The 26,274-nt window shown below is 52.7% G+C and overlaps 1 protein-coding gene across 1 annotated transcript in view; it reads right to left on the reverse strand.

Moving 5' to 3' along the window:
• ADCY5 (adenylate cyclase 5) overlaps positions 1–26,274 on the reverse strand; it is a 166,349-nt gene that overhangs the window by 34,968 nt on the left and 105,107 nt on the right. Inside the window, exons 4-11 of the mRNA XM_030942126.1 lie at positions 16,446–16,557; positions 14,771–14,898; positions 12,533–12,691; positions 11,529–11,670; positions 8,904–9,044; positions 4,224–4,246; positions 3,145–3,289; positions 1,512–1,609 (exon numbers count right to left, since the gene is read on the reverse strand). Of these exons, the coding sequence (XP_030797986.1) occupies positions 1,512–1,609; positions 3,145–3,289; positions 4,224–4,246; positions 8,904–9,044; positions 11,529–11,670; positions 12,533–12,691; positions 14,771–14,898; positions 16,446–16,557 (948 nt within the window). The remainder of the gene's footprint in view (positions 1–1,511; positions 1,610–3,144; positions 3,290–4,223; positions 4,247–8,903; positions 9,045–11,528; positions 11,671–12,532; positions 12,692–14,770; positions 14,899–16,445; positions 16,558–26,274) is intronic.

Consider the following 26,274-nt stretch of genomic DNA (forward strand, 5'->3'; position numbering starts at 1 on the left):
AAAATGTCCTTAAATTAGGTGTACATTGAGGCTTTTATGGGTAAATGTCTTTGTGTCTAAATTTACTTTAAAACAATCAGAATAAAATAGATGAAACAAACACTGCAAAATATTAACAGCTATTCTATCTAGGGGATGGGTACTAATTAGATTAATTACTTTTCTGTGCATTTGAGGAATTACATAATAAAAAGTAAAAATATGTATTTATGCATACACTTGTATGTATGTGTGTATATATATGTATAGGTGTATGTGTATAGGTGTACATACATAAGGCAATTATGTTTCTCTTCCCAAGCGAGACTCTAATGTGAATGACAATTTAACAAACACTTCATTTCCAAAAGCCATGCATACTTCAAAGTACCCCCCCATAGAAGCCACAGGCTTTCTCGGCGACACAGCCAGTCCTCAGAAAAGTTCAGAAACACCTCTTTGTGGCCGGGCGCGGTGGCTCAAGCCTGTAATCCCAGCACTTTGGGAGGCCGAGACGGGCGGATCACGAGGTCAGGAGATCGAGACCATCCTGGCTAATACGGTGAAACCCCGTCTCTACTAAAAAATACAAAAAAACTAGCCGGGCGACGAGGCGGGCGCCTGTAGTCCCAGCTACTCGGGAGGCTGAGACAGGAGAATGGCGTGAACCCGGGAGGCGGAGCTTGCAGTGAGCTGAGAGCCGGCCACTGCACTCCAGCCTGGGCGGCAGAGCAAGACTCCGTCTCAAAAAAAAAAAAAAAAAAAAAAAAAGAAACACCTCTTTGTGAAATACTTTCAGAACTTGAAATCCATTCTTAGAAATATCCACAATAGTAGAAAACCTGCATCTTTTGAATATTTTTTTTTTCCCAAGAATTAAAGGTTACACAGAAAGCAGCCCAGGGAATACTTTGGGTGACTCAATTGTCAGTGGTGGAGTGGGTTAATGGGACGAGACAATTAAGTGATAAAAAGGCGTCTCTTGACCAGGCGCGGTGGCTCACACCTATAATCCTAGCACTTTGGGAGGACAAGGCAGATGGATTGCCTGAGCTTGGGAGTTCGAGACCAGCCCAGGCAACATGGTGAAACCCTGTCCCACTAAAATACAAAAAATTAGCCAGGCATGGTGGTGGGTGCCTGTATTCCCAGCTACTCAGGAGGCTGAGGCAGGAGAAATGCTTGAACTCGGGAGGCGGAAGTTGTAGTGAGCCAAGATGGTGCCTCTGCACTCCAGCCTGGGCAACAGAGTGAGACTCTGTCTCCCTCTCCCTAAAAAAAGCAACTCTCGTACAGCTAAGCAGCGACCGGTGAGAAGTCGCCCACCCTGGAATGAGCACATCATCTTCCTACCCAGAGAGGTCAGACCCCCGGCTTCCTATCCCACTGAGGGCACACTCAGAAACTTCTCTCCCTGCCTAAGCAAGTGTAGGCCAGACTCCCTGCTCTGTTCTCCTAAATGACCACCCCCTCCCAACCCTGGGATTCCCTGCAGCCAGGGGAAGGAGCCCAAGAGGGCTGGGGATACTCACTGGGGCACGATGGTGATCTGGACAAAGCAGATGAAGAGGAAGACGAGCGACGCACACGCCACATAGGCACCAAATCGGTCATCTACCTGCTTGGAGTACTGAGAGGAGACGGGCATGGTGAGAAGGGCCAAGACACCTGGCCTAGTCCACTCCAGCCCTGTCAATCCCACACACTCAGGGCAGCCACTCAGGGGTGGTCACTTGTGCAGCCCACTCCCACAACAAGGAAGACCCGAGAACCAGAGCCAGACTTAGACCCCAGGAAACCATTCCAGATCACCAGACGGTGGTGCCTATGGAGAGGGCAGTTGAGAGGGATCTGAAACCTTCTGCAGGTGAGTCACCTTCAGGGTAATCCATGCTGATCATGGCCATACATGACTGCACACCATCTACCCGCTAGGAAACATGTCAGGTGTCTACAGGCCTCATCCAGCACCCCCACAACAGCCCGGGAAGTCAGAATATAACGGCTGTCATTTCTTCTTCAGAGATGAGCAAGCTGGGCCTCAGAGAGCTCACAAGACTTGTCCAAAGTCACATCTGAGGCTCCTTGCCCCAGCTCCTCCCATGATACCAATCAGCCACACTGATGGAGGTTGGGCTGGCACAGTCACCCAGAGTAACACCCAAGTCAGGTCCATACACTGCTGGTCCATTTCCACAGCTCCACCTCGCTGATTCAGTGTGCTTGTCTAGCTGAATGCTGATGAGCACACCCCAAGTCCACTTTAACTGAACCCTGGGGAGACGCTGCCACACAGTGCGAAGAGAACTGACCAGACCGGGGTCTGGCTCCAGCTCTGTCGCTGCTTCACTGGGTGGCCGAAAGCAGGTCCCCCAACCACTCTGGGCTTTAGCTTTCACATTCACAATGTGAGGAAATGCAACAGAGAGATCTTCACTATCCCTGCCAACTTTACCACCTTAAGGTCTCAATGGAACAAAGCAGTTGGGCTATCCATCGACAACGATAATAACAACAATGCAAATAACAACGAATATGCACCGAACGCCTACTATGCGACGGATACTGTGTCATACATAGAAACTCTGCTGGGCATGGTGGCTCACGCCTGTAATCCCAGCATTTTGGGAGACCGAGGCAGGTGGATCACCTGAGGTCAGGAGTTCAAGATCAGCCTGTCCAACACAGTGAAACCCTATCTCTACTAAAAATACAAAAATTAGCCGGGAGTGGTGGAGGGTGCCTATCATCCTAGCTACACAGGAGGCTGAGGCAGAAGAATTACTTGAATCCAGCGGGAGGAGGTTGCAGTGAGCCAAGATCAAGCCACTGGACTCCAGCCTGGCCAACAGAGTGCAACTCCGTTTCAAAAAAAAAAAAGAAACTCATTTCATCCTCACTATAACCCTATGAAGTGGGAATGTTAACTGCCCCATTTTCTAGATAATGAAACTAAGGCACAGAGAAGTTAAGATGTATCCTTTCCAACCAGGGAAGCCTCCCTAGACCTCACATCTCCCTAGGCAGCGCAGCATCAGAGCTGGGGAAACTGAGGCCACCCCTTCCATGGTGCTGGGGGCAGGACGGAGCTGTACGGTTTCCTTGCCCTCCTCCTCCTGGTCCTGATTCAGTACAGGGGCCTCCTTCCCACCCAGGGTGCTGTACCTTCTTCTCTAAGTCAGGCTCCCTGAAGGTCAGGAGGAACTTGCGGACATGCTCAGACCGAAGCCTGTCAATGCTCCTGGCATCAATGGCGCGGCCCAGAAACTCATCTACTTCATCCTCAGGGTTCGCACTCTCCTGGGCATTCCTGGGGAGCAGAAGGCACAGGCGTGAGACAGGTTGACCACAGGGGCACCAGCAGAGGGCTGGCTCTTCCAACCATCCCCCCAGACTCTCAGAGAGGCCCGGCAGCTGTCCACCATCAGCCCAATCAGGGCAGCAGGAGCTGAGACTGAGACCAGAAGCCTAAGCCGAGCTCTTAACAACTGCACAGGTGAACAGACAACTGCCCAAGTCTCAGCCCTTCCGGCTTAAGGGGGTTGTTGACAATAGGCTTTTCTGACTCTGTTAACATATTTTATTAGCATAACAATGTGAGCTACCATTGATGGTTTAATTGGACTTTCCCTACAGCTAACAGGCTTTGCTCTTTACCCTCCAGCTCTGCTATCCTCCTGAAAAGAAGCCCTAGATCAGGGAGCGAGAGTTTCTCGGGTTTTTGCCACGGGGACTGTGGCCCACCTGGTTTCTTTCACCCAGCTCAGGGCACTCTTGAGAAGCAGGTTTCATAGACTTGAGTGCTGACCTTCAACACCCTGTTTCTCAGGGTAAAGCCCAGTCCTGGAGTGGAATTTCTGACAGTCCTGAGAACCGGAAGTGAAGGAGGGAGAAGTGGGCATTGCCTCGGGGCACTGGATGCCAGGCGCTGCTGACCAGTGTGTAAGGTCTGCACTTTCCTGAGGGAGCCCATGTGTGTGCACACATGCACGTGCGTGTCACGGAGATAAAATGGGCAGTGCTGAGCCCTGTCCTTCTGCTGGGTGGCCTGGGTTCCTGGGCTGCCCTAGCCTGTCTGGGGCTGCTGCTGACCACCTGATGGCTAGGGGGAGCTCCATTCACTCTCAGCGAAGACTGCAAGAGGGGTCATTTTCCATGGAGTGTGGAGAAACCAAATGATAAGGTGGATTGGGAGATATCCCCTAGACCCAGGGAGCAGGAATAAGGAAGGGCACATTACTCACTTGTCCTTGGGGTCTTCAAAGCCCTAAAAGAGGATAGAGAAAGAGAATGAGAACAGAGAGAACCCAAAGCTCAGAGGCTTCTAAAAGGCTGCAGCTCATCTCTCTACAGTCTCCCAAAGGGCGTGGACATAGAGAGTATGGTCACTCAGGACCTCCTTCCTTCCTCCCTCCCTCATTCCCTCCCTCCCTCCCTTCCCTTGGAGAATATAGCTGGGCTCTCCCTAAGAGACAGGTGCTGTGCTAGACACTGGGGACGCCCTGAGATTTCACTTCATCCACAGGCACAATCCATGTGTCTAAGCTCTTCCTGCCCCCATGCTCAACTCCCTTCCTAAACCTCTCCTCACCATCCTCCTGCACCCTGGGCTCGGAGGGACCCCTCTCAATCCTGGTCCTTACTCAGATGGAAATCGGGGAACTGCTGGGCTGCACAATCTCTGTCACAGGGACACACTCATGCACACTCACCTCCTCGTGTACATCACACCGAGCACACATAAAATCTCCAGGAGTTAGCACATTTTGCACTTTAAAAAATTACACTCTAGTTACCTGCAACAGCTGTTTTAGTAACTGAGAATCAATGCATTCTTGCAAGGCCAGGGTTGTTTGGGGACTCAGAGGGTAAGGAACCCACCTGCCACAGATCTGACTGCTGTTCTATCAGAGGTGAGGGTGGGAAGGGCCCTTACCAGCTCTCAGACTCAAAGCCCCCTTTAATTTATGAATTTCACAAAGGGAGAGAGGTGTGTCGGGGTCTCACCAGTGGTGGCAGAATGGAGGCTTCCCCACTGTGGGGAAGGGTGGAGTCTCACAGGTGGTGCAGGAGGTGACAAGTAGCCCCAAGACTTGCTGTTTAGATTAGCCTCGTGATGCCAGGATTAGGACAGAGGATGCCCCTTCCCTGGCAGTGTAGAGCACTCTGCTGGGCAGAGTTCGGCAAACACTGGGTGAACCCAAAATCCAAATGAACACACCCCTCTTCATTCCCAATGAGGACAGTTTGAAAATACAAAAAGATGGATTTATGTTCCTCTCCATGAGCCAGGGCTATCAGGCACTGAAACAGACATGGGGCCCTGGTGGCACAGAGCTCTACCCCCAGCTCTACCCCCAGCTGAGGGCTCCGGGGAGCCTCAGCAGCCTCTGGAGTCACCTCCAAGTGACCAACTATGGGCTCTGAGCTCCTCCCAGGCTGCCAGCGCCAGCCCAGGATGGCCTGGTAGTTGTCTGCCTAGGCAAACTGCACCCTTCTCCTTGCCCTCTGAGAATGGCCAGGCCCTCCCTCCAGGCTATAAAGTGATCCCACGTCACCATCCCAGCCCTGGGCTGGAGGCGTAGATGTCACTCAAGTGAGCACTCCCTCCGGGGGGCAGGCCTGTGCCTGATGCTCCCAGGATCCCTCAGAGCACAGGTGTGGTGGGCAGCAGAGAGCTGGACAAGCAAGCTTCCCGCGGAAGACCCCCTGCAAGGGGCTGGCCCATTCAATTCCATCCCAGGAGCTGGCAAAAATTTTGCTACAGAACTGAGAACTGAGCTATATTACATGCATGCTGGTCTCTATGACTCAAAAATAGGCCGAAATGGTGTGAATAAGCCTGTTCTGGCCTTTCCCGATGCTCCTTTGGTCATCTGCTGAGGCTGGTGCAGGGCTATCAGGCACTGAAACAGACATGGGGCCCTGGTGGCACAGAGCTCTACCCCCAGCTCTACCCCCAGCTGAGGGCTCCGGGGAGCCTCAGCAGCCTCTGGAGTCACCTCCAAGTTTTTCTTCCTCTGGAGTCACCTCCAGTTTTTCTTCCTGTGCTGAGTGGGGGGCCGGGACCATCCTAACCACACTACTTGTCATGTTGGTGTGGAGAGCCCAGTGCCAGGTCACTATGGCGAGTTGGTAACAGGACAGATAACACCGGTCCACAAACCATGGCAGGGGGACTGTTAAGAACACAACGGAGTGGACTGGGCTCAAATCCCGCCACCTACTTACTCTAACAGTTCCAGGACAGCGGCTACTTGGCCTCCCCCAGTCTGCCTACACTCCCTCCTGCAGCACCCGGGCCCCACTCTACTGGCCATTCCTGGGTTTGGTGAGAGGCGCTCAAGCCCACGTGTCTTCCCACTGGCAACCTTTTCATTAATAAATAACCTTAAAGACCTTATGACACTGGTGCGTAAGCATCAACCAGCACGGCTCATCACTGTGTTTTAGAAGCTGGGTAAAAGCTGGAAAAAGATTTAAAAGGCACTGCTGACTCCGAGTTCAAACCTTCTAACAGCTCTCAGTCACTACTGTGTGCTCCCGGGCCCCCATCCCCGCTTCAGGGGACTATTTCTCGTAAAACTCATCCAGTATGGGCAGCTCAGGGTGAAAGCTTGCCTTCTGTGGATCTCTCTCCAGGATTCCAGGCACGTGTAGCACAGAAAGCCCAATGGTCCTTGTGGCAGCTGCAGAACCTGTCTCCATCCCCAGCCTAGATATTCCCACTGGCCATGCTGGAGTGGGGCCCAGAGGCTGGTCACTGATGGTGGTCCCCTCAGGGGACACCGGGCCCAGCCAGGACAGGAGCCTCTGTTCCCACAGCCCTGTTCTTCTGCACTCCTTCCCCTCCCTGCTGGGCAAAGCGATGAACGCCATGGAGGAGACTTCCTGGCAGCCTCCTTCTCCAGAGACTGTCCCTTCGCCATGACAGTCCTGACTGTGAATTCTTCCAAAGTTCCTTGTCCTAATGATGAACAATATATCTGCCAACCTGGTGCCTACAGTCCAAACTATCTCCTTTAAGACTTCAAGATAACTAAAGATAGAGCTTATATCAAACATCACTAAAAAATAACTTTCCATGGATTCTAAACAGAAAGAATCTCTCACCACCAGGTCCTGCCTCTCTGTCGGTTGCTCCCTGCCCTTCCCCGGCCACCTCTCTGCCTTCCCTTCCTCCCCATCTCCCTCCCCTACTCCTCAGCTTCCCCTCCACTTCCTGCTCAATGCTCAATGCCTCCTCTCACTCGGTTCTCCTGCCCCTCTTTGCTATCCCTGCTCTCAATCCTTCCCCCTTTCCCGCTTTCTCCCTTATCTTTATTTTGAGATAAGATCTTGCTCTGTCCCCGAGACTGGAGTGCAGTCATCATAGCTCACTGCAACCTCAACCTCTTGGGCTCAAGCCATCCTCCTGCCTCAGCCTCCCAAATAGCTGGGACTGAAGGAGATGCTACTATGCCTAGCTAGTTTTCCTTGTTAATGTTTGTAGAGTTGGGGTCTCACTATGCTGCCCAGGCTGGTTTCAAACGCTTGGCTGCCCTGACCATGTGGGTACAGAGTCTCCAGGAGACTATCAAAGGGCTGAGGTTACCATGGGGAGGGTCGCCAACTGCTCTTTGCTCAGGGGAGGGAGGGTGGTGGCTGGAGCCTTTAGTGACACTGACCAGGTCTGTGGAAATTCAGGTTTGGAGCCCTGGGTAAGGCCAGGCTTCTCCACTCTGCTGTCTGGTAACCCAGGGCCCCCCCTCCAGAGGTGTCTCTGCTGTCAAAATGTTAAAAGGGGGTCTTGGCTCAATTCACTTTTCCTCCTGTACATTTTCCTTAAACTTATATCATCTGCTACTCGTTGGCTAATAAGGAGCAGAGCGACTGGGTCCCTGCCTGTCCCCTCCTCCAGGCTCCTGGCTCTTGTCTGCTGACTCCGCTGGATTTCCACGGAGTCCGCCTCTGATCCCTTCTTCCACAACCTCAACCGAGTCTGCTCCAGAGAGCCCAAACTTAGAGCTACTTGTGCAACATGCCCCTTCTTTGCTAAGTGGCCACATAGAAACACACACACACACACACACACACACACAGTCCCTGTGCCATCCCTCGGCCCTTCCTAGCGTGGGTGACTCCCACCTGGGAACCTGGTGCCCCTGAGCTGAGCAGCATGCCTGAGGGGCAGAAACCAAGCTCTCAGACAGAAGGAGAGAAACCACCACCACAGCAGCGTGGCTTCTTCCTCCTCTTCCCACCGGAATCCATCTTCCTGTCATTGCTGTCAGAGCCCAGGCAGTGCATCCTGAATTCACCTGTCCCGGTGTGTGCAGGTCCCTGGAGGTGGGGCTGACACCCAACCATGGCCTCCCCGACTTGCTCAGCCCATGTGCTCCCACTGGAAGGCTGGCATTAGTGGGGGGTGTTTCTCAGCACAGAGGGCAAAGGGGACCACCACCTGGCACTTCCCAGAAAGCACTAGGGTAGTTTCTGAGCAACTGAACCAAAAGATGTGGTTTCACTTGCCTGGGAAATGCAGGAGGTGCTGGAAGAGGGTATGACAAGCTGGTGCCCACCCAACTCCCCAGGGCCTCACCAGACAGTGCCAAGAGACAGCTGGAGGCTGTGGCTGCCCGAGTCTAGCCAGACATGCCTGCTTCCAGGCTGTGCCGCAAGCTCTGCCAAGAGGGAGGGAGGAAGGGGTGCTGCCAGTCTGTTCCAAAGCCTAATGAGGCATGCCATGGGGGGGTGGGAAGAGCTTGGGGCCAGAAGCAGGCACCCTACTCCTAGTCAAAGTTGGGGCAAACCGCACTTCCATTTCCTTGTCTGGCTCCCCAGATTCCCTTGGGCAACACCACGTGTCTGGTGTGGGCCTCACGCCCACAGAAGGCCCCAGCCTTGAAGAGTGTTGCCCACAGACTGCCCCACCAGCCACTCACCATCCGCTTCATCTCCTTGGACACCTGGTTGCCACCCAGGTGGTTGTAGAAGGGGCGCTCAGCCCCCCAGTGAGGTGGGTTGTGTCCGATGGAGTTGGTTCTCTGGCGGTTCATCTTGGCGATCATGGCCTTCTCTTCTTTCTGGGAGATGAACACAGATGCATCAGCCTGCAGGCAGGGTCACCTAACGAGTCCAAGTGGTGAGCTCCTCACCCTCCCCCAAACACGGTACCTGGCCAGGTAAGGGGCTAAGGCAGCTGCCCTTTCCTCTCGGCAAGCCCTGGAGCCCAGAGCTCTGCCCAGATCCTGGATCCCTCCAAACTCCCTAATGCCAGCCCTGGCTGGCTCAGGTGGAAGTGGCAAAAGATGATAAGAGTTGGTCTTGTGAGAAAGCAAAGGGCTTGGGAACATATGCCATTTGCAAGGAGTTCTCCCTATAAGTTTGACGATAAGATTCCATCCTGGGTGCCCTTCTCTCCTCTGGATGGCCTAGGCTCCCAAAGGCCTGAGCTGACGCGCCTGGCTGCCCGCAGAGTGCTTCCTCACCCTACTCCGGGGGGCAGGGCAATCAGCGAGGGCTGAGCTTGGGTCTCCTAGGCAGCCAGGCCAACTCGTGCCTACGCCTCCCAACTTGGTCTCTGGCAGGCTGTGGTGTCATGTCAGGCTTTGCTCATGGGCAGACCAGGGCTCAGGGCAGGGTCAGGCTCTAGCTATAGCCTCAAGGGTGGGTGGGGCCTGATCTGAAGGTGCCCGGGGGTACCGGAGGGAGAGGAGACCTGGGATCACAACCTCTGCTCAACTTCTCCAAAATATGCTATAACAGAGAGGGTACTAGGACTCGCCCCGGGGCCCAAGAGGCCACTTTTTTTTTTTTTTTTTTTTTTTTTTTGAGACGGAGTCTCGCTCTGTCACCGAGGCTGGAGTGCAGTGGCCGGATCTCAGCTCACTGCAAGCTCCACCTCCCGGGTTCACGCCATTCTCCTGCCTCAGCCTCCTGAGTAGCTGGGACTACAGGCTCCCGTCACCTCTCCCAGCTAGTTTTTTGTATTTTATTTTTAGTAGAGACGGGGTTTCACCATGTTAGCCAGGATGGTCTCAATCTTCTGACCTCGTGATCTGCCCATCTCGGCCTCCCAAAGTGCTGGGATTACAGGCTTGAGCCACCGCGCCCGGCCCCAAGAGGCCACTTTCAAAGAGGTTTGGGTCAGTGAAGTTATGAGATTCCAGAGCTGACAGGCATTGTACAAATACGCAAACGGAGTCTCAGTCTATGGGCCAACACACTCCCGAGGATCTTGTCTATCTGTCTGTCTATCCATCCAAATGGGTGCAAGAGAGCTGGAGACCTGAGGCAACCCTCCCCTCAACTCCCTCCCTTGTCAAATAAGGTGATGGTGGAAACACACAGCCTGCTTCAGCTGACATTGCTGGCAGGGGTGCCTGTCACTCTTTCTGTCTCCATTTCATCCTTTTTGGACCACTTGTCCAGCTAGAAGAACCAAGAGCCAGAGAACTCAGGGTCTAGGACAGGAAGCTGTGGGAGGCCTTGTGACCCAGACGCCGAGAGGAGAGATGTGGGGAAAGAGCCCGGAGGACCCAGTTCACTGATACTATGGCCAAGGAACTGACCAACGCTTACAAACGTGTCAAGGAAACCATGAGGAACTGTCCCCACAGGGCCCTGAATCTCCCGTCCCTCTTCCTGGTGCCTGTGGAGGGTCTGACACAGCTCCAGTGAAGAGCCCCTGCAGCCAGGATCTGTCCTCTGGGGCACTGCACAGTAGGATATGGTGTCCCTCTGATGTCCCTCTCAGCACGGGCACCTGCCCTCAACAGCCCTGCCTGCCTCCCTTTAAAAATCGCCTTTGCTGTCGTCCTAGACTCCCTGAACTCTTCTCACAGCTTCATTTTGTCTTTCATTTCACTTCTTAGGAAGAGAAATGAGGAAGCTTTTCTCTATCAAAGGGCACTGACCGACAGATAAATTCAAAAGAAAGACTCATAAGTAAAAGACATTTTAGTTTAGGAAGAAATAGAAAATGTTCTCTTGATTTGCTTTAAAAATTAAGAACATGGAACACGACACTATTAAAAATAGAACACTGAAGTCTGCTAATAATTTAGCTTTATATTTCAGCAAGTGTGGGCTGAGACAAAGGCGGAAAAAGAAAGAGACTAGAAAGGGAAAGGGGAAAATAGGTTCAAGAAACAAAGATACATAGGCACATGTGGAGATGAACTCCGATCTATGGATCAGAGAGGGAGAGATTAGGACAAGTGTCCACCCCAGTAAAAGGCAAATGAAAAGGAGAAAGATGGAGATAAAACATATGGTATCCACAGACTCCCTTGATGCTGATTTCCAGCTTGTGGACTTCTGATGTCTTGTTGCTAATTTGAGGTCTGTCGCATTTTTGCAAAAGAAGCAATATTAAAAGCTTCCCTCTTTACTATCCTTTTTGCAAGGCCTAACTGCCGGGGTCCTTTTTAAGATGCAGGAACCACAACAGCATAAGAAATTCATGACTTCACTCAAGGAAAGAGAAGGAAGTAACAGGCCACGAAAATGTTCCTCCCTGGAGGAGGGGAGCCCCTCAGCCCCCCGGCTCCCCCCAGCCCACAGACCCGCTTCTGGGTGCAGCGCAGGATGAGGAAGGTCTCGATACTGTGCTCCTTGAGGTAGGCGTTGCGCTCGCCCCCACAGCCTGGCTCCACCTCATAGTCCCCGTTCAGGTAGTTGAGTGTAGCCTTGGTGATGTGGATACGTCTACAACAGGGCAGGGATCAGGGTGGAGAGGGCAGAAAATGCAAAGTCAGAATGTCAGCTCCCATGAAAAACCAAACTGCAATTAGTGGATTCATCACATGTGAAACTCTAGGGCCACAAGCTCTGCTCAAATCCTAACCTCAACCTTGCACGATACCCTCCATTACTATCAAGTGGGCTCTCGTGTCCACTGCAACCATACTATCTCACACTGCACATCCTGGCACAGACCGCTACATTAGCGTGCCCAAGAGAACATGGCCACCAGTCTTGCAAACTTTGCAAGCCTCTCACTCCTGCTCAGAAGCCAGCAATGGCTCCTGCACGCGACAGGATGGAGTCCAAATTCACAAGCCTGGCACTCATGCCTTCTGAACACAGGCGCTGTTTCTCCTAGCCATCCCTAAAAGGCCATCTGCTCTTCTCCCATGCCTTGGAAATGCTGTTTCCCACACCTGGGCCTCGCCTTGCTGTGTTCCCTCTGCCCGGCAGCAGGCTCTTCCCACCCCACCTGCCTCACCCCTCCCAGTCCTGCCTCCTTTATGGTCTAGTCACCCCAGAAACTATCTGTGCTTCCTCCCTCCTCCAGAACTCTATCACACCTCACCAGCCACTACAGTTTGGCTCAATACCTTCTGGGCCAAGGCTCAGGGAAGGGTGACATGATGCTCCCACAACTGACCAATGGTGGCACAGGAGATTGGGCAAGTAGAGGAATTTCTACTTCTACTATGCTCACCCCAGCCCCACCAGGTGCTTGCTACCCATCCTGCCCCGCCTCGCCTCTGCAGGATGGTCACCCTGGGTGGGCTTGAGTGGGAACCCAGGTTGGGGCCCCGAGCTACCCACAGCCTTCACTCACCCCGCCTTGCCGCCAGCCTCCATGTGGTTGGCTAGCGTAACATCGTTAGACCAGACGTCGAACTGCCACTTCCTTAGACCAAGGACACCGCAGTGTACTCGCCCGCTGTGAATTCCCACACGCATGTTCACGTTCACCCCCGTCACCTCCCGGACCAACCTGGGGATGGAGCAGGGGTAAGGCTGGGAGAAGGCTGGAGGCCAGGCACACAGAGTGGGGGTGAAGCTGCAGGTGCAGGGAAGGTGAAGGTGCAGGGGTCAAAGAGTCTTCCTTCTCCCATCCAGCCCTAGAGTCCAAGAATGTTCAGCCTGAAGGGCACTGGGGTGGGCAGTATGTGCAGTCGGCTGTGCAAGGGGCTGTTCCCGACTTGGCCACAAGGTGGCGTGGTGCCACACTAAAACCCAGAGCCCTGCTGCTTCCCCTCCAGGAGGGCACCTCTGGCCAGCACTGCCCTGTCAATTAAACTGTGATTGGAAAAATGCAAATGCATGTTAGGGCCAACTTGAATTAAACGGGCAAGTTATCACCACTCCAAACCCTGTATGTATAATGCTCTTGCGGGTAAGGCAGAAATGGCTTTTGGATTATCTGTTTATTGGATTTATCCACACTGCTGCTTCCAAGATGTTAGCAGGGTGATGGCAAAAGGTGGTTATCCAGGTTTCAAGGGTATGCCCTGCTCAGGAGGGAAGGGGAGCCTGGGCAGCAGTAGGGGCTTAGGGTGCTCCATGCCCTAGAGGAAAGCTTGGTACCAGTCACACACACCACGTATCCATATCTGGGAGCCCCCAGTAGACAGGGCAGGCCCTCCGTGTGCACTTATAACTCCTCATGCTAGGCAAGCAGTGGAGGCAGAGTGGGAAGGAAGCCATACATCTCCAGGTGCATGTCTGAGGCCCATGGGAACCTGCCCAGCATTTGCAGGAGAGGGTGCAGGTGCCAGGAAGTGGGGTAATGGATGAATTCAGATTGCACTTTCTAGGGCCCTAGACCCTCCCTGACACCTGGGGCACGGGTGCACTCAGCCAGCCATGGGACCAGCAGTCTGACTTGCCCCAGTGGGTGGGAGCACCACTGAGACTCCCTGACCCCATCCCACGCCATCAGCAAGAGGCTGACACCCACTGCAGGGGAGACTGCGGTCATCCATCATTTATCTTGTCCTGAATCAACCTGGTAAATACCTCCACTGCAGCAGAATACTTTTACTGAAACACTTTCCATCCACAATGCCTTTGGATACTTGCTTAGCTTGACAGTGGCTCATTCTGTCTTTTTGGCTTAACTCCACGGCCACCTCCTTCAGGCAAACTCTATCCTCTCAGTGGAATCAACTGTCCCCTCCTGGACCCTCCTACAATAGTCTGCCTCCCTTACCTCACTGTGTCCACATGACATGCCTCGTATCTGAGGACCAAGAGTCCTGGTCTCTCTCCCTTAAGGCTCTGTGCTTCTGGGGAGACTGACTGTCTAGCTCAGGCATGCTGGGGACACTTGGCAAGTGCTGCGAGTAGAACTGAGCCAAACCAATGGACCCGGCCGCCTTCCTGGCCAGACACTCCCGTCTCTGACCTTGCCCTCTGTGCCTTTTTTCTCTGCCCCTGTCCAGGCTATTTCTAAAGCCCAAAGTCTCTGACTTGCTCCCTTGGCTGTCACAGAAGCTTAGACCATCCATGGTTTTCAATGACCAGGGCTCCTTCTGTGGCCAGTGGTAGCCACGATTTGGCCAAACGGCCTTTTTGCTATGGCTCACAGGCAGGGCGATTCTCTAAGCGGACCACCTGCATTTGAACCCGCCTGCCTGGTGGTAGCACCCGGGGGAGTTGTCTAACCCCTGTGAGCCCAACCTTTCACATCTGGGAAGAAGTGGAACCAGCAGCTCGATGCCTGGCTGGGTGTTTGTAGGAAACATGAGGCCCCGGAAGTGCAAGGGCCTCACACGGCACAGGGTCCTCACACGGCTGCCAGCCTCTCCTCCACTCCTGGAGTCTGCAGAGCCCTCCCTTCTCACACACTTCCTCTGGGAAAAGCTGCCCAGGCTGCTGTAGGGAACAGGAACCCTGGAGAAGGCAAAAAGTCTGGTGGCACACGTCAACCCTCAGCTTGGCTGGGTACCTTTGGGAGATAGTTTCACCCCACTGTTTCCCTGCCTCCAACCAGGCAGCCGGCATGTCAGTCAGTCGCCTGGGCTGTGGACAGGCCCAGGGAGGTAGACGGTACCCGGGGGCGGGCACTTACGAGATGGCCTCGATCATGTCCATGCCCATCTCCACGCAGCAGTGGGCGTGGTCAGCCCTTGCTTCAGGAAGCCCCGAGACGCAGTAATAACAATCCCCAAGGATCTTAATACGTAAACAGTGATTCTCCTGGAAAGCAAATTAATTTTACAAATTAAAAATAGTAGGAAAGAGAAGTGGGAGGGAAAGACATGAAAAGCAAACAGATTCACCCCGTGCCTGGAATAACTTGCCTTTTAGGGCAGTGAGCGCAGGCCCACACCGGAACTCGGCATGGTCCCAGGACAGGCTTATCAGGAGACGTTGGGGAGGGAGGGATTGTGGGGATGGAGGGATGGGCTGGGCAGCCCTGAGTGGCATTCCAGCCTCCCAGACTCAGGAGCTCACTTTCAAAGATCCGTTCCAGAGCCCCAAGAGGAATTTGGCTGGTCGAACTGTGGCCCAGCCAGCAGGGTGGCCCTGTCAGCTTAAGGAAGGCCCCAAGCCCCAGTACAAGGGTCTCTGGTCCCCTCCATGCCCCAAGAGTCACTCTGATTCATTGCTTGAGATTCTATCAAAAGCTGCCTGATTCTCCTCCTTTTACAAAGACTGAAGCAGGGAGAAATGAGCTTTAACCAAAAGCTCACTGACTCTCAGCCTGTCTGAGATTTTTATCCAAAAAGAATTTTGCTAAACTAGTAAGCACATGAGTGCCAAGAACCCAAGAGAGCTGCTGCTGAGTGACAGGTGCCATGGGGCCACCTGCAGGCCACCATCAATCTGTAAATGGGATTGCGATGGAATATCACTAATCCTCAATTATGAGCGGTCCAGCTCTGGATCCCAAAGGTAGTTGGGAAGCAGGGATTCAAATGCCCGTGTGGCCTGGACTCGTTTGAGACTTAAGTGCCAAGCAGGTACTATTCACCTCATTCAGTTCAGTGATGAAACTCACAGGTGAGTACATGTGCCCCACCACGGAAGCCCCCAGAGAGGCCCTGGCACTGGCTCCGACGGCACCAGCCTCTCTCATCAATAACCCAGCCTGCCGTCCTGTGTGGGCCAAGGGGAATGTGTCCACCTGTCAGTGGCCACTGACATTTAATCACTCTACAAAGGCCTAGAGCTGGGAAAGGATAACGGAGGGGTGAATAGGGGCCTAAGGAATGAACGTGTAGTTCACCACTCCCTGCCATGGAGTGTTACTTCCAATTTATCCAAACGTTTAAGAGTCCTCTTTCTGGATGCCTCTAGGGAATGGCACACAGCCGCCTGCAGGCCAGCCGGGGATTTAGACTCATTCTCTTATCAGTCTGGCCAATCTCATCAGGAATGTGGCTTGATGGCACCTAATGTTCCCCCAGACAAAGAGCATATTCCCCTGAGGGTTTGGGCAGTGTGACCAGCAGCCTCACCACCCGCTTCCACAGATGGAGGCATGGAGGGCTCCCTACGCTCTCGCTTGTGGTCAGCGACAGTGCTGAAAGCAACTCCAGCTGAGTGTGTCTCCAGGGTCCAGGTAGGGCGAGGACATAGCCACAGCCTGAGGGGCCCCTCTGCCCATCACCAGCAGGCTCTACCCAGCAGGGTACACCCAGGCATATGCCCATCTCTGGGGTTCAGCAGGTCCTCGACCACAGCAGCCTCCCTCAACAGCCCAGGTCGGGCCATCCTAGCCCCGGCTCAGGGTGACTCACTGCGGCCAGCTTGTCGAAGCGGGCGAAGAGCTCGTTGAGGGTCATGACCAGTTCCTGTGCAGTGCACTGGGATGCCAGGCTGGTAAAGCCCTCGATGTCAGCAAACAGGATGCTGGGGAGACAGGCAGAGGAGAAAGACCCTGCTATAGGCTGAATCTTTGTGTCTCCCAGATTCATACATTACATTTTTTTTCTTCATATTTTTTTTTTTTTTTTTTTTTTGAGACGGAGTCTGGCTCTGTCGCCCAGGCTGGAGTGCAGTGGCCAGATCTCAGCTGACTGCAAGCTCTGCCTCCTGGGTTTACACCATTCTCCTGCCTTAGCCTCCCGAGTAGCTGGAACTACAGGTGCCCGCCACCTCGCCTGGCTAGTTTTTTGTATTTTTTAGTAGAGATGGGGTTTCACCGTGTTAGCCAGGATGGTCTTGATCTCCTGACCTCATGATCCGCCTGACTTGGCCTCCCAAAGTGCTGGGATTACAAGCTTGAGTTTTTCTTCATATTTTTAAGAAGAGGTCTTGTTCTGTTGCCCAGGCTGGTGTGTGGTGGCGTGATCAAGGCTCACTGCAGCCCTGACTTCTCAGGCTCAAGGGATCCTCTCGCCTCAGCCTCCCAAGTAGCTAGGACTACAAGAGTGTGCCACCCTACCTGGCTAATTCTTTTTTTTTTTTTTTTTTTTTTTTGGTAGAGGCAGGGTCTCACTGTGTTGCCCAGGCAGGTCTCAAACTCCTGGGCTGAAGCAATCCACCCACCTTGGCCTCACAAAGTGCTGGGATTATAGCCATGAGCCACTGCACCTGGCTGCATTAAATCCTAATGCCCAATGTGATGGTATTTGTTGAAAGATAATGAGGTCACAAAGGTGGATCCCTCACAAACGGATTAGTGCCCTTATAAGAAGAGACACGAGAGCTTGCTTCTTCGCTTTCTGCTCGCCACCTCGTGACGATATAAGAAGGTGGCAGTCAGCAACCTGAAAGAGGACCCTTGCCAGATCCTGATCATGCTGGCACCCTGATCCCAGACTGCCAGCCTCCAGAACCATGAGAAATACAGTGCTGTTGTCTGTAAGCCCCCGGTCTTTGGTATTCTCTTAGAGCAGCCTGAACGGACCAAGACAGACCTCCATGAGGGAGGAGAGGCAGGGCTTGCAGCCAGGGCCCAGCCTGGGGCTCCTTGGGCCCGAGAGGGCTGCCAGCCAGCAAGAGTGCTGGGGGCTCCACACGGCTGCTGGGCAGGGGACAAAGAGGCCCTGGCACTGGAGGGCCGAGGATGCTGCCTCTTTCTGCTGCTATCCTCCTTCTGTGCTCTAACTGCACCCTCCCCCAGCCCAGGAGGAAGGCAGGGGAGGGGTGTGAGGCCTGAGTGTGTGCCTCAGGAGGGTGCAGGACAGGGGGCCAGGCCCCAGCTCCCAGTCGTCTGTCAGGCCTGCCCCCTTTGACCTCTGAGCACACCCCAAGGGTGCTGGGCCTGCTCCTGGGGAAGAGAGGCCTTTGATGCCTCTGCTCTGGAAGGCATTTCAGGCCAGAATGGTGGCCCTGCAAACTCTGACTTCCCAATCCCACACAGAAGGGACTCTAGCCCTAAGCCCTCCATCCTGAGGGAGTCCTCTATCCCCTACAAGAAACACAGGAAAAGAGGCCCAGGGAGGAGAAAGGAAGACACAGCCAGTCAGCATCCCGGGAAGCCCCCAACTCTTCCCTCCCAGTTCCTCAGTGCACCAGCTGGTGACAGATCTTTCACCCGACCCTGTGGCTTGTGTTGCCTAAGTTGAAAACATTTTCTTTCCTTTTCCTTTGAAACGGGGAAGGAAGACCCCAGGACCAGAATCTGTAAGGGCCCCTAAAGTTATTTTTCTTAAAAGGGACACAAAATCTAAAAACTGTGGTGTACTGAGATGCTCCTGGCAGCCAGGCACTGAGCGGGAGGTTTCCGACATGTCATCTCACTGAGTCCGCGCAAGAGCCCTGCAAGCAAGGGGTCAGTGTGTCCCCATTTCACAGACGGGAGCCAAGTCTCAGAGCAGCCAGGCAGGATTCTTCCTCCAAGGTCTGTGCTCCTCCTCAGGCACCTCGGGACTCCTGAGGCTCCAGAACCCAGTCTCAGTTTTAAAATTAATGATGTTAAACTAAACATATTTTGTCCCTTTATTCCAAAAATGTGTGTTGGTACATTAAACACATCTTTTTAAATCAAATATTGGGCTCACACCTATAATCCCAGCACTTTGGGAGGCTTAGGCCGGCGGATCACTTGAGGTCAGGAGTTCGAGACCAGCCTGGCCAACATGGCAAAACCCCATTTCTACTAAAAATACAAAGATTAGCTGGGTGTGGTGGCACATACCTGTAATCTCAGCTACTCGAGAGGCTGAGGCAGGAGAATCACTTGAACTCGGGAGACAGAGGTTGCAGTGAGCCGACATAGCACCACTGCACTCTAGCCTGGGTGACAGAGCTGGACTGTCTCAAATAATAAATAAATAAATAAATAAATAAATAAATAAATAAATAAATAAATAAAATATTGACAAATGATAATTGTATGTATTTATGGGGTGAGTGCAAAGTGATGTGATGATGTCACATATCCACCGTGTGGAATGGTTGATTGGGCTAATCAGCAAATCCATTACCTCACATACTGCTCATTTATCTCTCCTGTCGTCTAACTGGAACATGGTACTCTTTGCTAAGCCTGTCTTTATATTCTCATGCTTTCACATCCAAGGTCCTGGAGAGTTGGTGCCTCCCAAGACAAGCCAATTCCCAGAGACAGTAAACAACTTGCCTTAGGGTGTGCCTTTCACACACAGACCGACCAACCCAGATTGTTGTCCACTGCTGACAACAATCCCTTGCCCTCACCACCCCAGGGACAGGCACCGGGGTCCCAGGCAACTTGGGACAGCCCCTACATACCGAGCCAGCGCAAAGACATTCTTCAAACCAGCCAAGCAGCTGCCTTGCTACCCTTCCTTCCCGCACAAACCACAATAATGGCCCTGCTTCCTCGGCCTCTTGACTGCCCTGGTGCCTCCTCCTGTGGCCCCTGCATGTTGTGTCCCCTCCTCGTGGGAACTGTGAGTGACAATCTTAGCAGCAGTTCTCCCCCGATCTGTTGGCCTCACCATCATAAAACCCACATTTTAAAACACACCATTTTAAGTTCACAGAAGTATTAATTCATTCACACCTCACAACCACCCTGTCAGGAAATGAGGACACAGAAAAGTCACCTGGCCAAGGCCACACAGGCAACCTGGCTCCACACTTTAGGAGCTGAACCAATCAAGATGATGCTGTCTGTAGGCCCCACAGACATCTTAAATGGGTAAAGGCACAATCCAACGCCCTGGCACTGAGAGGGAGGTGGGAGGACCTGTGGGAGCTGCTGCTGTGGTCCCGGACAGGCACAGGATCCCCGAGAGGGGTCACTCTCAGCGGCTGCTCACCAGCTCACACGAGAGCCACAGGGCCTGTGGAAACAGGTTGGCCATCAGGAGTACATTCCAAGGCTTCAGCCAGGCTGTCCCACCTCCCAGGAGAAGCACGGCAGGGCAGCCCCCAGCCACTGCTGTTTCCCCAAATCCTGGCTCCTCTGGCCACTTCAATCCTAGCCTGGATCAACCAAGGCAACTGTAAGAGGGAGGCCAGAAAGAGTGGGAGAAATGGGGACAGGGACAAGAGATGGAACAAATGAGAGGGAGAGAAGAAAAGGTGAGGAGGTGGAGCAGAGAGAACAGGCCCTATCCTGCTAGGCCAGGGGACTGAGGACAGCAGAGAGCTGCTCCAGCGTGTGCAGCTGTGGGATGGGCCCAGAAAATGAAAGGGAATTTGGATTCTCCATAAGCTGTGATGCCCGGTGTCTGGCGTGGCTGGTGGGCCCACCACCCTGCCCAGAGGTAGGCTACGCTGGCGTGTGCATGCCGGGGGGAGGGTGCCTGCAGACCCCCATCCTGGCCCACCCTCCGCCTCCCTGCCTCCCAGGTGGCTGTCCCCTCCAACCAGGGAGAAGGAGAAGGTCTTTCCCACCGTTTGTGAAAGCACCCCTTCCATAGTTGTTCTGGAAATTCTTCTTTATCTCTCAGGAAATCAAAACCAAGGGAAGCTGAGGTCCGGATTGGCTGCACATGAGCCAAGGAGCATGTTCAGCAAGCATCCCCTTGGCCAATACCAGCACTTCAGACACAAAGCTGACAGGCAACATGACCAGTGGCTAGTCCAGCCTCAGTCTGAGGCTATGCAGCAAAGGCCTGGCTTTGGGGGCTGGAGATGCCCCCGGGGTAGGAAGGAAAAAGTCCCCTAATCCAGCAGAGGTAGGACTGCCACTGAGCAGGGTAACCCGTAGCACCAGGCAGAGCAGAAGAGGTGAAGAGAAGGAGGGTTGGGTGCCCCAGACACACGAGGCAGACATATGTGGTCCCAGGGGCTCCACTGCACGCCAGCCTCCTGTGCCTGCCTGGCTGACCCAGCCACTCAGGTGGGCCAGGCCTCTGCCCATCCGTGCACTGGGATGGCCAGGCCACGATCAACTCCTTCTCCACAGATGACCCTGCTGGACCTTGGCAAGCGCATTCTTCCACGGCAGCTCTTGTACACTAGACCATATGGTCCTGGGACCAGGCATCTCGTAGAATCACCTGGGAGCTTTTACCCGGAGAGGCCCTCTATCCCCAGCCCCAGAGATTCTGACTTAATCGTCTGGAGTGGGCTCTGCTGTTGTCTTTGTTCTGTTCTATTTTTAGCTTCCCTGGTGACGCACTATACAGCCAGGGTTAAGAACCACCACACTAGTTTAAAGGTTGCCTCAAGAAAGCTTCTACCACCCCATTTAAATTTACAACCTCTCCCATCTATCTCCCTTCTCTACCATATATTTCTCCACTGACTAGGCTGTGTATTACTGTTGTTTATTATTATGCTTCAGTCTGTCTCCTCTCTCTCGAATGTAAACTCTTTGAGGGAGAGATTTTTTTATCTACTTGATTCATGGCTACATCCCAGCCCCTAGGAAACATGCAGCTGAATGACTGCCTGGATGTGGCGCGCCATGCCTACCTTGGCCTCTGCTCTACACCCAGCACAACACCCAGACATGCAAGGTGCCCCTGGTAGTTCCCTCAGGCTGCTGTAACAAAGCACCTCCAACCAAGTGGCTAAAAACAACAGATTTTTATTGTCTCGTGGTTCTGGAAGCTGGAGGTCTGAGATCAAGGAGTCGGTAGAGCCCTGCTCCCGATGAAACTCAATAGAAATTTCCTGGTGTATTCCTAGCTTTTGGAGGCAGATGTTACTCCTTGGCATTCCTGGGCTTGCAGCTACATCACTCCGGTCTCTGCCTCGGTCCTCACTAGGCCTTCTCCCTGTGCCTGTGCTTTCACAAGGCAGTCTCTTTTCCTCACAAGTTCGCTGTTCCTATTGGATTAGGGGCCCATCCTACTCCAGTATGACCTCATCTTTACTTGATTTCATCTGCAAAGATCCTGCTTCCAAATAAAGCTACATTCACAGGTAACAGGGGTTCAATGTATCCTTTAGGGGATAAAATTCAACCCACAACAGTGCCTAATCCTTATTTGTTGAAAGAGAAGAAACTTTACTGGTTCCAAAGCAAGTAAGAGGCACAATTAGTAACTCAAAATTGTGAGCTCTTCTGCCCCACAAAGCCTCCTGGAGACTCAAGCATGTCACCTGAGACAGGAGCCTGTGAGGTCCACAGCCTGTCCCCCAGCAGACGCCTCAAGCATGTCACCTGAGACAGGGGCCCATGAAGTCCACAGCCTGTCCCCCAGCAGACGCCATATGCACGGAACCAGTGGCTGAATGGGTACCAGGGACATGGGGACATGGGTGGTCTCTGGTTGTGTGCCAGGAGACAAGAGAAACAACACTGGTATGTGAGGAGCCCCAGGTGCCTTTGAGAACCTGTACCTCCCTGCAGCCTCCTGGGAATCCACTCTTCCTGGTCAGCTACCAAGGAACCAGGGAGGGGCAGGTCACTGCCTGCCAGGGAAGAGCCACTCAAAGCAAGGCTTCTATGCCAGGTGGGCGGAAGCCCAGGCAAGGTTGCTGCTGAGGCCCTGACTCTGAAGCCCCCAAAGCCTCCCCACACATTTATATAAACCCTGCCACCCCCACATTCCCCCATCTCCTGTCAGAGACAAAGTCACATTTCTCTGCAGCTTTGGGGGAGGATTCTGCTTAATGACTGTCACTTCTGCAGGCTCTTCGGTTTTACAAGGTTTACCCTACAGCAGATTGTCTGTTCTGCTGGCCAGGATTTCCTGATCTTCCCCAGAGTAACTCTGAAGGCCATGTCCCAACTCAGTGCTGGCCCAGACGTGCAGGAAGGTGCTAATTCATCTGTTAGCTCCCATCTGAGAGCTCCTCTTGGGAACAGGATCAGGCCCTCATGGCGGGTGCAGAGAACTGAGGTAGGGCCACCCTGGCTGTGCACACTTCCCTAATTGCCTGCCATCCATCATTCACAGTCTCCTGCATTCTATTCCAGGGGCAAGAGTGGGAGACACAGTCCCAATTACCACAATAGGCCCTTCAGCCCTCCAGAGCAGCTTTGGCTCAGCTTTCCAAACCACTTGCATTTTTGGTGAAGTGCATTTCCTCACGGTTGCTCCCACTTGCTGCTAACAGGCCCATGACTTTATGAAGCTGTCAGAGCCTGGCCCTTCTCCTGTGCACATCCCGCAGCACCTCTGGACACCCAGGTGCTGAGTTCTCCTGGCGGTCTAGGGGAGCCTGCGGTGGTGATCACCAGCTCCTCTCATCTCCTGCAGCCCTTGGCATCGTTAGAGCTCCAGGACCACATGAAGAACTATGCTGAGTGGTAGAGGGTGGGAAGGGATTATGGCAAGGTCTCAGCCCAACTCCCAGGAAGCTGGGAGCTGAAGGTGCTGGGGAAATACCCGGACGGGCCCAGTGTGGGCTGGGGAGGCTGAAGTGGCCACAACTCTGGATGGGCCAGTGGTCTCTTTCTGACCAAGAGTGCTGTCCCCTGCAGTGTGCCCTCTCCATTTGTCCCCTATCATCCAACCCGGAGAATCCTTTGGGCTCATGCCCCTAGGAAGGTACAGGAGAAGCAAGGAGTCGCTCACGTCCTTTAGGGGAGTTAGCACAATCAGGTGTGGTCTTATTAACACTGGGGCATGTGAACTGGCAGAAGCCACAGGTCTATCCAGGGCCACAGGCTGGGAAAGGGAAAGTGGGAAAGGCCTATGGGAGCCTGCTGGACACGGAATGCCTGCACAAATTCCACCAACAGGGAGAGCCTGCCCTGGGACAACTGCACTCTCTCCACTCTTGCAGGGACAACAGGATGCCTTTCTTCAGCAAGTGGAAACCAAGACAAGGGGCCCAGGGACTGGTTTGACTGTCAGGACTGGGTCCAGAGGTCCCAGGTGGGGGCATGTCCTGGATTCAACTAGGGGCCTCCTGCAGACCCCCTCCCACCCACCCAAACCCCTCTCTTGTTTCTGCCTACCCAAATCCTACCCCTACTGTACGTACGATGGAACACCCCACAGCACCTACAGACATTCTGTTTAGAAAGTCTGGAAAGATTTAGGGAAATGCTTCCTGAAGGAAAATCACACAAAAGGAAGAAGAAACTGCACCAAGACCTAGCAATAGTTAGTGACCTCAGGGAGTGAGTCTATGAGTGCTTTTTCTTCTCCATACTGCTCTTATTTTCCAATTTTTCTACAAAGAACATACATTCTTCACATAATAAAAATGTTTATTTTTTGCCACGCATGGTGGCTCATGCCTGTAACCCCAGGACTTTGGGAGGCTGAGGCAGGAGGAATACTTGAGCCCAGGAGTCGGAGGCCAGTTTAAGCAACATAGTGAGACCCGGTCTCCGCAAAAAAATTTTTTAAATCAGCCAGGTGTGGCGGCGAGTGCCTAGAGTCCCAGTTACTGGGGGGCTGAGGTGGGAGCACTGTTGGACCCCAGGAGGTCTAGGCTGCAGCGAGCCATGATCACACCACTGCACTCCAGCCTGGGTGACAGAGTCAGACTCTGTCTCAAAAAAAAGTAAAAGAAAAAAGAAAAACGTTTATTTTTTAAAAGGTAAAAAATCACATTCTTCTTTTAGGGCCTGATTCTAACCCTTCCGTCTTCATGATGTCTTCCTTGACTTACCCCAGCCCAGAATGATACTTCCTATGTCTAAATTTTTATTAGAATCATAATCCTAAGTAACAGCTGATTCCAGCTGTTTCAAAGACATAGCAGGGCAAATTCAACTGGTCATTACCTCTTTGCTCCGTCTTCCCTCCCTTCTTATCTCCCACAGGACCCCTCATTTTGAGTCTAGAGAGCTAAAATAGTAAGTCCTTGCTGGCTACTGACTCCAGTCCCCACCAATCCCCACTCTGCATTTAAGGCAAACTGAGGTCTTTTGTTGGGACACAATCCCAGGTAAGGATGTGGAGGAATTCGAACCCTTGTGCACTGCTGGGAGGAAGGTCAAATGGTGCAGGCCCTCTGGAAAACAGGATGGCAGTTCCTCCAAAAGCTAAAGATAGAATCACCATATGATCCAGCAATGCCATTCTAGATACATACCCACCAAAACTGAAAGCACAGGCCAGGTGCGGTGACTCACTTCTGTGATCCCAGCACTTTGGCAGGCTGAGGCGGGCGGATCATCTGAGGTCAGGAGTTCAAGACCAGCCTGGCCAAAATGGTGAAACCCCGTCTCTACCAAAAATACAAAAATTAGCCGGGCATGGTGGTGTGCACCTGTAATCCTAGCTACTAGGGAGGCTGAAGCAGGAGAATTGCTTGAACCCAGGAGGCAGAGGTTGCAGTGAGCCAAGATCATGCCACTGCACTCTAGCCTGGGTGACAGAGTGAGACTCCATCTCAAAAAAAAAAAAAAAAAAGAAAGCACAGATATGAAAAAAGTATTTGTACACCCATGTTCCTAGAAGCACTATTCACAACAGCCAAAAGGTAGAAGCAACCCAGTGTCCATCAGTGGACACTCTGTATGGATCAATAAAATGTGGTATATTCAGACAATGGAGTATTATTCAGCCCTTAAAAAGGAAGAAAATCCTGACATATGCTATAACATGGATGAACCTTGAAGACATCATGCTAAGTGAAATAAGCCGGTCACAAAAAGCACAAATACTGTATGTGTCCACTCACATGAGCTACCTAGAGTAGTCAAAATCATAGAGACAGAAAATAGAATGATGGTTTCCAGGAGCTTGCGGGAGGGAGGATGGGGAGTTAGAGCTTAATGGGTATACAGTTTCAGCTTGAGAAAATAAGAAAAGTTCCAGAGATGGATGCTGGTGATGATGGTTGCACAATGTGTATGTACTTAATGCCACTGAACTGTACATTTAAAAATGGCTAAGATGGTGAGTTTTATGCTATGTATTTTTATCACAACTAAAATAATCCATTAATTTTTTTTTTTAAAGACTCAACCCTAGTGACTCCACCAACAGGGCGCCCTGGACCGTCAAGCTGCTGTTCCCGTAGCACTTAACTCCCTCACTGAGAGGACTGGATATTCCCTAAGGAGCAGAGACGGTGTCTTTTCATAGTGGCAGGCTGTATATAGTGGCAGCTCAGTACATGTTTGTGGAGTGGATAAAATAATAACATAAAGACCACTTATATCTATAACTGGTATGGGAGTAGAGTTCAGAATACTTAAAAAAAAATAGAGACAGAGTCTTGCTCTGTTGCCCAGGCTGGAGTGTAGCAGCAAGATCTTGGCTCACTATAACCTCAGGCCCCTGGGCTCCAGCAATCCTGTTGCCTCAGCTTCCCAGTATTCTGGGCCTG

This window comes from Rhinopithecus roxellana, chromosome 1 (genome assembly GCF_007565055.1).
Source record: "Rhinopithecus roxellana isolate Shanxi Qingling chromosome 1, ASM756505v1, whole genome shotgun sequence".
NCBI classification, from domain to species: domain Eukaryota; kingdom Metazoa; phylum Chordata; class Mammalia; order Primates; family Cercopithecidae; genus Rhinopithecus; species Rhinopithecus roxellana.